Source organism: Rhinopithecus bieti, unplaced genomic scaffold (assembly GCF_001698545.2).
Source record: "Rhinopithecus bieti isolate Rb0 unplaced genomic scaffold, ASM169854v2 scaffold_9693, whole genome shotgun sequence".
NCBI lineage: Eukaryota > Metazoa > Chordata > Mammalia > Primates > Cercopithecidae > Rhinopithecus > Rhinopithecus bieti.
The window spans coordinates 599,235-611,856 of record NW_016806178.1 but is presented as its reverse complement, the minus strand read 5'-3'; the positions used below and the strand labels follow the sequence as shown (position 1 = coordinate 611,856).

The window sequence follows — 12,622 nt, the reverse complement described above, 5'->3', positions numbered from 1 at the left end:
TAAAATATGGTGTCTGTATGATCAGGTACTTGGAAAAAACATGAAAGGAGAGAAGGTTAAACTTCAATATGATTTGTGTAATTGTGTATCAGTAATCTTTGAAGGAAATCTGAATGAATAAAGTAAAAACAATTTCTATATCTACTTTTTTTAATTTTTTTGAGATAGAGTCTTACTCTGTTTCCCAGGCTGGAGTGCAGTGGCACGATCTCAACTCACTGCAACCTCCGCCTCCCGGGTTCCAGCAATTCTCCCACCTCAGCCTCCAGAGTAACTAGGATTACAGGCACTTGCCACCACGCCCGGCTAATTTTTTGTATTTTTAGTAGAGATGGGGTTTCACCATGTTAGCCAGGCTGGTCTCGAACTCCTGACCTGAAGTGATCCGCCCACCTTGGCCTCCCAAGGTGCTGGGATTACAGGCATGAGTCACCACGCCCAGCCAATGCTCCCTAACTTTTAAAGTACAGTATTCTCCTTTAGTTTCCCTGTCACTTCTGGTTTTTCTTTGCATGTATTCCACATATTCCTCCATTCCTTTACTTTTATGTTCCTTTTCTTCTTCTCACCTGTTAAGATTGAATTACTCAGCATTCTATCTTTGGTTCTTTTCTCAGCTTTTATTCTCTAGACAATCTCGTGTACCTTATACATTAATGAGACCTCAAATCTTTAACTTAGGCCCATTATGAGACAGACACCTCATCTGCTGGTCATTTCCGTTGGATATCCCACAAGGTATCTTAAATGCAAGATTTTCAGAGCTAATCTTGTTATGTTTTCCTGTAGATTTCTTTTTCCAAGGGCATACCCATTATTTATGATTAATAACACCTTTCCCCCACGTTAGAAACTTAGGAGTCATAATAAACTCTTTTTTCTCTTTAATCCTCGTGTTCACTTAGTTGCCAAAATCCTATGGATTCGAAATGTCTCTTGATCCCTTCTCCCTTTTCCCTTTGCAATTACCACTTGCTTGGTTCATCCCCTCTTATTTCTTGCTTGGTCTTCTAACTGGTACCACTGCCTCTTGTTTCTTCTCCTTCCCTATAGCCACCAGGAAAATCCATTGTGATCAAGATGTGGTCCCTGGTTACCTCTGCAGCCTTACTTCCTGATGGCCTTCCACAAGCATCCTTCTGTTTAGTATCACCATAACATTTGCAATTTCTCACGTGGGCCATATTTTCTACATTTCCTTAGTCTCTGAGTCCCTACCTGAGATGCCTTTCTCCCTACTGTTCTTTGCTTAGCCGCTCCTTCCGCCTGTCCTGGCCAGATTTAGCTTAAGTATTACATTCATCTCCACCAGACTAACTTAAATATTTTGCTTTTAGGCTCTCTAGTCTCCTATGCACACCCCTGCCATAACATGTAACACTTTAAAAAAATTTTATTTTATTTATTTATTTATTTATTTTTAAGACAGAGTCTCACTTTGTTGCCCAGGCTGAAGTGCAGTGGTGCACTCTGCTCACTGCAACCTTTGCCTCCCAGGGTGAAACGATTCTCATACCTCAGCCTCCTGGTAGCTAACAGGTGTGCACCATCACACCCAACTAATCATTTCTATTTTTAGTAGAGACAGAGTTTTGCCATGTTGACCAGGCTGGTCTCAAACGCCTCAAGTGATTCGCCTGCCTCGGCCTTCCAGAGTGCTGGGATTATAGGCATGAGCCATTGTGCCTAGCCCATGTAACACTTTTGATTGAATATGTACTTGTCTTTTCCACTGATCAGACTGAGTTCCTGTGGTCACATAGTGGTTTTCATCTCTATATACCAGATCAGAATAGTTCCTAGTGGAGGGCTTACCATATAGTATTTTATATTTATGCCTGTTGAATGAGCAAGGGAGTGAATGAATGAAAAAAAGCCATTAAACATTGTGGGAATGTAAGATTAATATAGTTTTGTTGTCATCAATAGCCTCTTTTTATAAGGCCAGCATTGTGTCACTTGGACAGTTGGTGGCTGACCCCTGTCCTTAAGCACACAGCCCCCTTTCCTAGCCTCTGATAACTCATTAAAATGCAGCCCTGCAAAGGGGTAGCTGTTTGCTAATGATCTCAGTTTCATCATTCTTACCACTATTATAATTTTGAGACTTGGCTTTTTTGTGTATTTCAGGGCAGGTGACATTATGGAGTTAAAAATTCTGGAGATACCAGGACCTGGAGACAACCAACATTTTGGAGACGTTCATCAGACAGAATTAGGCCCTTCTGGTGTTGGCTGCCAAGTGGGCATCAGTCAGAATGGCACAGGCAAGTTGGTCAAGAAGCCAACCCCTTCCAGCAGTGCCCCTCAGAATATCCCTAAGAGGACAGATGTGAAGAGCCAAGATGTTGCCGTTTCCCCCCAGCAGCAACAGTGTTCAAAGAGCTATGTCGACAGGCACATGGAATCCTTGAGTCAGTCCAAAAGTTTCCGTCGTCGGCACAACTCCTGTAAGTAGGGTCAAGTTGATATTTCTTCTCAATCTGGTGTTTCAGGGCTATAAGCTATAAGCACTGCTAAGCTATAAGCACTGCTGCTCTTTAAATAAATCCTTTATTACTCCAATAAAATGGATGCTGGCTGAGCTTCGCAAAAATACAACATGGTTCTCTTCCTCCAGGCCTAGTTCCTCAAGATGTTAAGGGAAAGGAAATAAGGTGTTAGGGATGCCTGTGAGCTTCCTGCCCTCTCTTACCACTTCCTTCAGGAAAAGTCTGCCCAGAGTTTACTGAGACTAACAGTGATGTTTTAAATCCAGTAACTACTGGGTGTGGTGGCATGCATCTGTAGTCCCAGGTACTTGAGAGGTTGAGGCAGGAGGATTGTTTGAGCCCAGGAGTTCAAGGCTAGTCTGGGCAAAATAGCGAGATTCTGTCTCTAAAAAAGAAAAAAAAACTTATATCCTGTTACTGATGCTGGTAGTAGTGTCTGAGTTGAACCTGCACTTGGGCTGTTCCAGAGGATTCTTGAGTAACTTCTCTTCCTGTGATTTGAGACTCATCTTCCGAAAAGAGAAGAGGACTGATCCAAACATCTCTGTGATCTTTCATTTTCTAGCAGACTGACAATTTTTAATTTGCTGTATTTGTCCCTACAGATACATCAAGAAGAATGTGCATTGGTCTGTGTTGGTGCCCAGTTTTGTTTGATACTAACCTGTTATTAAATGTCATTTGCTGATTATAAAACCATAGCTGTGGCCAGGCATGGTGGCTCACACCTGTAATCCTAGCATTTTGGGAGGCCGAGGCGGGCAGATCACCTGAGGACAGACGTTTGAGGCCAGCCTGGCCAACATGGTGAAACCTCATCTCTGCTAAAAATACAAAAATTAGCTGTGCGTGGAGGCACATGCATATAATCCCAGCTACTTTGGAGGTTGAGGCAGGAGAATCCCTTGAACCCAGGAGGCAGAGGTTGCAGTGAGCTGAGATTGTGCCACTCCAGCCTGGGCGATAGAGCAAGACTCTGTCTCAAAAATAAAATAAATAATATAAAATGAAACCATAGTTGTGTTAGTGGTATGATGTGAGCATAGCTGCCTTCCAAAACCATAGTTAATTCACTAAAACTGTTCTTCTCCAACGTATTTACTAGAATAATGTTACAATAGTGAATCATAACATTCACTGGAATCTGTTATGCTCCTTAAATTAATATGAATGTTGTTTTAAAAAATTACTTCCAAATGGCAAACTATTCTCATTTTACTTAGATGGTTTTGCACTCAGAGATGGTAGCAGAATGTATTAGAAACTTTAAGTGAGAGACTGGGTGCAGTGGCTCACACCTGTAATCCCAACACTTCAGGAGGCTGAGGCAGGCGGATCGCTTGAGCCCCGGAGTTTGAGACCAGCCTGAGCAACATGGCAAAAACCCATCTCTACAAAAAAAAATACAAAAAAATTAGCTGGGCATGGCGGCGTGCACCTGTGGTCCCAGCTACTCAGGAGGCTGAGGTGGAAGGATGGCTTGAGCCAGGGAGGCAGAGGTTGTGATTAGCCGAGATCATGCCACTGCACTTCAGCCTGGGTGACAGAGTGAGACTCTGTCTCAAAACGAACAACCAAAAGAAATTTTAAATGAGTATTCGTTAACTCATTTAAAATTATAAGCTAGAGTCATGCTATGGCATTACCTTCTAAAAGGCACAATTTAGAGTGAGCAATGTCTCTCTAGACCCCACTCGGAAAGTTTATTACATAAAATTCCAGATACTTCTTGCTACCATTGTTGCTCCTCACACTGTGGTCCTGGTGGCATTGTAGTAAGGTTTTAGTGTGCTGGGTGAATTCTGTTAATAGCTTGTGGTGTGACACCTGTGTCAGGGGCCAACATTTTTTTTTGAGATGGAGTATCACTCTGTTGCCCAGGCTGGAGTGCAGTGGTGTGATCTCAGCTCACTGCAACCTCCACCTCCCGTGTTCAGGTGATTCTCCTGCCTCAGCCTCACTAGGAGCTGGTACTATAGGCACTTGCTGCCATGCCTGGCTAATTTTTTTTTTTTGAGACAGGGTTTCGCTCTTGTTGCTCAGACTGGAGTGCAATGGCGTGATCGTGGCTTGCTGCAACCTCCGCCTCCTGGGTTCAAATGATTCTCCTGCCTCAGCCTCCCGAGTAGCTGGGATTACAGGCATGCGCCACCACGTCTGGCTAATTTTGTATTTTTAATAGAGATGGGGCTCCATGTTGGTCAGGCTGGTCTCAAACTCCCGACCTCAGGTGATCCGCCCACCTTGGCCTCCCAAAGTGCTGAGATTACAGGTGTGAGCCACCATACCAGGCTCCCTGGCTAATTTTTGTATTTTTAGTAGAGATGGGGTTTTGCCATGTTGCCCAAGCTAATTTCGAACTCCTGACCTCAGGTGGTCCACCTGCCTCAGCCTCCAAAAGTGCTGGGATTACAGGTGTGAGCCACCATGCCTGGCCTAAAAAAAAATTTTTAATGTATGTAATGTACAGTTTCAAGGTAGTTTCCTTTGGTGCATAAGAAACAACAATCTGAAATGATGATGTTTGTAAATATGAGACTGAAATTCACTTGTGAGTTCTGTATTCTTAGAAAAATTGTAGAATGCTTGGATAGAAAATGATTCTTTCCATTTGGACTTTAACCTTCTCTATTTTGCTTGCATTCTATTCTGTTCTGTTCTATTCTATTCTATTCTATTCTATTCTATTCTATTCTATTCTATTCTATTCTTCTGTTCTATTCTGTTCTATTCTATTCTATTCTATTCTATATTCTATTCTATTCTATTTCTATTTCTATTCTATTCTATTCTATTTCTATTCTATTCTATTCTATTCTATTCTATTCTATTCTATTTCTATTCTATTCCTATTTCTATTTCTATTCTATTCTATTCTATATTCTATATTCTATATTCTATATTCTATATTCTATATTCTATTGTTAGGGTCTTGCCTTGACACTCAGGCTGGAATGCAGTGATATAATCACAGCTCACTACAACCTTGAACTCCTGGGCTCAAACAATCCTCCCACCTCATACTCCTGAGTACCTGGGACTACAGGTGTGTGCCACCATGCCTGGCTAGTTTTTTTATTTTTCGTAGAGACCAGGTCTCACTATGTTGCCCAGTCTGAAAATCTTTTTTCTTTTACCAGAAATTGTTGATTTGTTAGAAGTTCATATAGGCAGTTTATAATCTTCCATGCACTTGAAGGTGACCCTTATTAGCAATTTGTATTATTTTTTCCTACATATTTTTCTCCCTGTTATTAACATCTTACATTGGTATGGTACATTTGTTATGATTATTGAACCGGTGTTGATGCATTATCATTAAACAAAGTCCATATTTTATTCAGATTGCCTTAGTTTTTATCTGATGCCCTTGTTCCAGGATCCTGTCCAGTATATCACATCACATTTGGTAGTCATGTCTCTGCTTGGCTCTTACAGTTTCTCAGACCTTCCTTGTTTTTGATGACCTAGACATTTTGATGAATACTGGTCAGGTATTTTGTGGAATGTCCCTCACTTGGTAGTTGATGTTTTTCTCATTATTAGACTGGGGTTATATGTTTGGGGGTGGAAGACAACAGAGGTAAAGTACCATTTTCATCACTTTGTGTCAAGTGTATATATTGTCACTATGGTTTAGAACTTTTGATGTTCACCTTGATCACCTGGCTAAAGTAGTATATATCTAGTTTCTCCTCTGTAAAGTGACTCTTTTTCTTCCCCGTTACATACGTACTCTTTGGAAGGAAATCATTATGTGCAGCCCACACCCAGGGAGTGAGGAGTTATGTTCCCTCTCCTTGAGGACACAGCATCTTCAGACATTACTTGAAATTCTTTTATTCCAGAGATTCCTCTCCCCCCATTTGTTTATGTGTTCAGTCATTTATTTATATCAGCATGTACTCACAGGTATTTATTTTATACTTTGTCTTATAATTCAATATTACTTTATTTTGTTACTCAAATTATTTCAGTTTTGGCTAGTCTCCAATCTTTCACTTGGATCTCATGTCCCTTTGACATACTCCAGTAGAATTTTTTTTTGTTTTGTTTTGTTTTAGTACTTAGGTAGTTTCTGACACTGAAAGATGCTTGTTACTACCACTACTGCTGCTGCTGCTGCTGCTGCTGCTTCTGCTCCTCCTCCTCCTCCTCTTCCTCCTCTTCCTCCTCTTCCTCCTCCTTTCTCCCCCTCCCTCCCGCCCCTCCTCCCCGCTTCTCCTTTCTTCCTTCTTCGCTAGGTATGCTCATTGCTCCTGGGTGTCACCCTTATAGCTGACAGCAAGAAAATATGTGTATATACTTCTCTGCAGAGTTCACAGAAAAGAAAATATATATGTGTATATTTAACCAGTGTATATATATTTAAATATTTCTATATGTAACTATGTATATTGTACTATACTAAGAATTAGTTCATACTGATGTCTCCAACTTTAATCCATTACCACATGGATCCTTCTAGCCTTCTCCTTTTGCTTGTCTGTTACTTCTCACTCCAACAGTGAGAAACCTGTCTGCTATTGTCATTCATTCTTTACATAATTATTCAATTCCAGTATACATGTATAGTGGTATCAGAATTATTAACTCGTATCCCCATTCCTGTGGGAGACTGTCAAATAGAATATGGCACTTACGTACCGTTTCTTTTGCCTTTCATCTGACTCCATTCATTTCTAGAGTTATTTAGGTCTCCCATTTCCTTCATTGACTTGTTTCATATATTCATAATACAGTTAGTTTGTTTTGTCACATTCTGCATTCCATCCTGGGATCTCCTAACCTCTTGAATGATTTTTTAAAATTTGCGTACACTAAGGCTCACTCTTTGTGCTGTAAAGCTCTGTGGCTTTTGACAAATACAGCATCATGTATCTGTCATTACAGTGTTAAACAGAATAGTGCATTGTCCTAAACAATCTCTTGTGCCTCACCTGTTCAGCTGTCCCCACTTCCCCCTGGCCACTACTAATCTTTTTATTATCCCATCTTTGCAGTTTTGCATTTTCCAGAATATCGCATAATTAAAATGATACAGTATATTGCCCTTTCAGACTGGCTTCTTTCACTTAGCAAGATGCATTTAAGATTCATTCATGTCTTTTTGTGGCTTGATAGCTCATTTCTTTAATTGATGGATAATGTTCCATTGTGTGGATGTATCAGTTCCATTCACCTATTGCAGGGCATCTTGGTGGCTTCCAGGTTTTGGTTATTCTGCTTTTGCTGTTTTGTCAGTTTCCTTTTTCTAGATTGTTAACTGTACATAAGTAAGGTAAAGAGATTGTAGGGCAGTAAAATGTTACTATTTTTCAAGGAACTTATTTAGAATCCAGATTAGTTTGGAAAATGTTTGCGGCCTGGGAATTTGGTAATGAGACATGGCTTAGAATAGGTTTCTGAAAGAAGGTAGAGTTATAATTATTTTTCCACTCATTGAGCCCTGTAAGTAGAAAGGTCTGCCTTAGAATTTTCTCCAGTTTATGTACATTGACGTTGAGACTAGTAGATTGATGAAGCTATATAAATATCTGTCGGCCGGGTGTGGTGGCTCACACCTATAATCTTAACACTTTGGGAGGCCGGGATGGGCAGGTTGCCTGAGCTCAGGAGTTTGAGATTAGCCTGGGCAACATGGTGAAACCCTGTCTCTGCAAAAATACAAAAAATCAGCTGGGCTTGGTGGCGGGCGCCTGTAATGCCAGTTACTCAGGAGGCTGAGGCATAAGAATTGCCTGAACCTGGGAGGTGGAGGTTGCAGTAAGCCGAGATCGTGCCACTGCCCTCCAGCCTGGGCAACAAAGCAAAACTCTGTCTCAGGAAATAAAAAAAAGAAAGGAAATATAATCTGTCTTCATTTCTGGCTTTTAAGTGTTCTTTCAGGATTGCAATAAGGAGTTGAGGAATTTGTTGGTTTATAATAGTTACCTAATCCAACATTGATAATTTAGCACAAGCAGATTTTAATCTCTTCTCTTGGGGTGGGAGTGGGTTTAAAGAATCATATAAAGAATAGTTTTTCTGTGACCATTCAGAATGTTTGTCAAATAGATATAACATCAGTCCCAGGGAGCAGAGGGAAACCAAGCCTTGTTTAGGATGCAGCTCTGTGTATGGGTATAATTCATATTTATCAAATCCCATGTCACAGCTAAAAATGGTGACCATGAGGGGCAGATGAAAGGCATCCCTCTCTGAAATCTTAGTCTATGAACTTGAATAGTCATTGGTAACATGCATTTGAATAAAAATTCAACAGTTAAGTTAAGGCTCTTTTGCCTGTAGAACATGAAAGTAGGTAGCTGAGGCCGGGCACAGTGGCTCATGCCTCTAATCCCAGCACTTTGGGAGACTAAGGTGGGCGGATCACCTGAGATCAGGAGTTTGAGACCAGCCTGGCCAACATGACGAAACCCTGTCTCTACTAAAAATACAAAAAATTAGCTGGGCCTGGTGGTACATGCCTGTAATCCCAGCTTCTCGGGAGGCTGAGGCAGGAGAATTGCTTGAACCCGGGAGGTGGAGGCTGCAATGAGCCAAGATCGTGCCATTGCACTCCAGCCTGGGCAACAAGAGTGAAACTCCATCTCAAAACAAACGAAGTAGATAGCTGGCCTTTAACTCATTTATATTTAGAGAGAGGTGGTCCTATAGGCATGACATTGCCTGTTAAGTTTAGCGCTGATTTCCCTTTTTCTCTTTGTTACTGGAGGTGGAGAGAAATGAGAAATGGAATTGAATCTTTTAAATGGAAAGATGGTCAATATTATCTTGTTGCAATATGGTTGGGCTTTAACGGTCTGTTCATTTTAACAGTCATCCCACCACCTGAGGCAGGAAGTGAATTTTGCCAAGTTTTCATGGTCCTACTGAGGTCTTCTTGACTTTTAAACTTTCTTGGATGTGCTTCATATATCTAATAGGCTTGAAAACCCAAGGCCTAGAATTTGAGAGTTAAGAAGAAGGTCCCATATATTCTCAGGCACCTTCTCATGATGCCTGTTGAATCTGGCAGTAAAACATTTGTAGGACAAATGTTTTTTGTAGGACAAAGTTCCCCCTTACAGTGTGTGTGTGACAAAAACCAATAAATAAGTGGCATTGAGGGTTACACAACAATGGGTTTGTTACAGGTTGTCCCAGCCAAAGGGCCTCTGTGCCAAAGGCTGGCAGAAAAATGGCACAGGAAGGCGACCAGCCTGCAGTCTTTTTTTTTTTTTTTTTTGGAGACGGAGTCTCACTCTGTCACCCAGGCTGGAGTGCAGTGGCGCAATCTCGGCTCACTGCAAGCTCCGCCTCCCGGGTTCAAGCCATTCTTCTGCCTCAGCCTCCCGAGTAACTGGGACTACAGGCGCCTGCCACCACGCCTGGCTAATTTTTTTGTATTTTTAGCCAGGCGTGGTAGCAGGCGCTAAAAAAATTTTTTAGCTAATTTTTTAGTATTTAGATGAGGTTTTACCGTGTTAACTAGGATGGTCTCGATTTCCTGATCTCGTGGTCCACCCGCCTTGGCCTCCCAAAGTGCTGGGATTACAGGCGTGAGCCACCGCACCCGACCCCTGCAGTCTTAATACTTGCATGGCCCTTGTAATTGAAAGGTAAAGAAATCTGGGAAGACTGTTTATCTTTTCCAATGCAAGTGTTTTTCTCTTGCAGTGGCCGAAGGCCAGTTTAATGCAGAGCCAGGCTCTTTGGTCTGAGTTAGCCAAGTACTGATAATATTTGTATTAAAGTAAGAGGAAAGGGAAGAATAAGAGACAACTGAGCACATTAGCCTGCCTTGCATTTATTTTATATTCTCTTACTGACCTGTGATGTCAGTATTTCCCTTGGGAAATGTTTTTCACACTCCACTTTCCTGACAGTGTTTAAAACATAGCTAGTCCTTAGTGTCTGTGTCTCAAATGAATCAACTCTGCATTTAGAGGAGTACAGGAAAACACCTGAAACCTTCTACATACACATCTCTGGGTTTTGTTGTAAGTTATGTTTGTAGAGTCCTACAGCTGAGCCAAAAAACAGTGACCAGTGCCCAGCATCATTAGGGCAGAATTAGGGCGTCTCCCATTGTGGACCCTGTTAGTCTTCATAGTGGGGCACTTTGTCAACATGCTGTGAGCGAACTTTACAGCTAGTCATGTTTGTTTTCTTTGCTTTTCTACTTTGCATTTCAGTAGCTCCTCATCATGTGGCATGATATGAAATGGGTACTATTTTTTAGCTTTTATTTTATTTTCATTTTTTGAAACTGAGCAAAAGTTTTCTTTCTACGCTGCACTCTCTCCCCCCAAATAAAGGTTGAGTATCTCTTATGCAAAATGCTAGGGAGCAGAAGTGTTTCAGATTTTGGATTATTTAAAAAGGATTTTGGAGTATTTCCCTAATCCAGAAATCCAAAATGCTCCAATCAGCATTTTCTTTGAACACCACGTTGGCACTCAGAAATCTTTGGATTTTGGATGTTTGGATTAGGGATGCTCAGCTTGTGCTTTTAAACATTCATATTGGTGTTCAGTGGTTAGTGCACTGTTTAGGGCTAAGAAATACTGGGCTAGTGGTTAGAGAAGCAACTCGTGCTTTGCTTTTTCTTTTTCTTTATGTTTTATTTTATTTTATTTTATTGAGATGGAGTCTTGCTGTGTCACCCAGGCTGGAGTGCAGTGGCGCAATCTCAACTCACTGCAACCTCTGCCTCCCGGTTTCAAGTGATTCTCCTGCCTCAGCCTCTGGAGTAGCTGGGATTACAGGCACGTGCCACCACGCCCAGCTAATTTTTGTATTTTTAGTAGAGGCAGGTTTCGCCATGTTGGCCAGGTTGGTCTTGAACTCCTGACCTCAGGTGATCCACCCACCTTGGCCTCCCACAGTGCTGGGATTACAGGTGTGAGCCACCTTGCCAGGCCAGCTCATGCTTTTCAAACTTTAGTTCCAGGATAACTGGCCTTCTACCAGTGTCATTTGGGAAGTCCGACCTGCCTTCAGAGTATTTGGGTCTTTAGATTCTAGATTCTTTCCTGTTTTCTCCTATGACTGTTTTTGTGCCTCTACCTGTTCCTCTTTAGCAGTGTCTGTATCCTGTTTCCTCTGAGCTTTATTCTTGGTCACCTGGTTTCAGGAGCTTTGGGTTTTATCTGAATGGGAATGATTTCCCATTTTGCTTCCTTAACCCTGTCGTCTTCTTCATTGATCAACTGCTTATTTTCATCAGTCATTGTAATAGTTCCAGGATAGTTCATTGTCAGTCATATTGGACGTGATTGAACTTTTTCCACTGAAGCCCTTGCTTCATAACTCTTTTGTATTATATTATTGTCAACAACTTTATCTTCCTGGTCTTTTCAGTCATGCAAAAGTTGGCATGATTTTATTGCTTTTTCTTGTAGTTAATCTCAAGTTGCCCTTTTTTTATAACCTCTTTTTAGACTTTTAACTTTTGATTGGCTAGCGTTTGCTTTTTTAAAATATATATATAACTGTTTTTATTTCTTAATTCAGCGGAGTTTTGTGTCCTTACACTGAACCGGGCATAGTGTTGGGTGACAGGTGTGAATGACATCATTCCTGTCCTCTGTTGGCTTATAAACTCCTTGGGAAGTTAGAGCAAGAACACAGATTAACTACAGAACAAAGTTGGTAATATAGCATAAGTGCTAGGTCAGTGGTACCCACAGTGTTGTAAGTGGTCAGATGGGAGTGATTTTTTAAGCAAGAGTAATCAAAGATAGTATGTTTGGGCTGAGTCTGTAACAGCAAAAATGAGAAATGACTTAAAAGTTAATCAGTAGGTATGATCTATGTGCTGTATATCAATATGGTATGATCTACGATTTATGCAGTTATAAAAAGTAAGATACAGTCTTTGAAGAATCTTTTCATGAAACTCAAGGATGCTCCTGAGCAAGAAAGCAGGATACAAAACTTCATAAGATGGATGCAAATTTTTTACTAAAAGAAAAATCAAAATACTATGTGAATATTTAGAATTTTCTACATATTTTGTGCATTATCTGGTATGAACATCTGTTAACAAACATTATTTTTAAAAAGGAATACTCATTTCCTATTACCTTTGAATTATTTATTTGACCATTGTGCTGTACTGAATCGTTTTCATTTTGCATTGT

The 12,622-nt window shown here is 40.9% G+C and overlaps 1 protein-coding gene across 1 annotated transcript in view; it reads left to right on the top strand.

Annotated features, from left to right (window-relative positions):
* EDC3 (enhancer of mRNA decapping 3) overlaps positions 1-12,622 on the top strand; it is a 63,524-nt gene that overhangs the window by 22,516 nt on the left and 28,386 nt on the right. Inside the window, exon 3 of the mRNA XM_017874941.1 lies at positions 2,131-2,450. Coding sequence (XP_017730430.1) covers positions 2,131-2,450 — 320 coding nt within the window. The remainder of the gene's footprint in view (positions 1-2,130; positions 2,451-12,622) is intronic.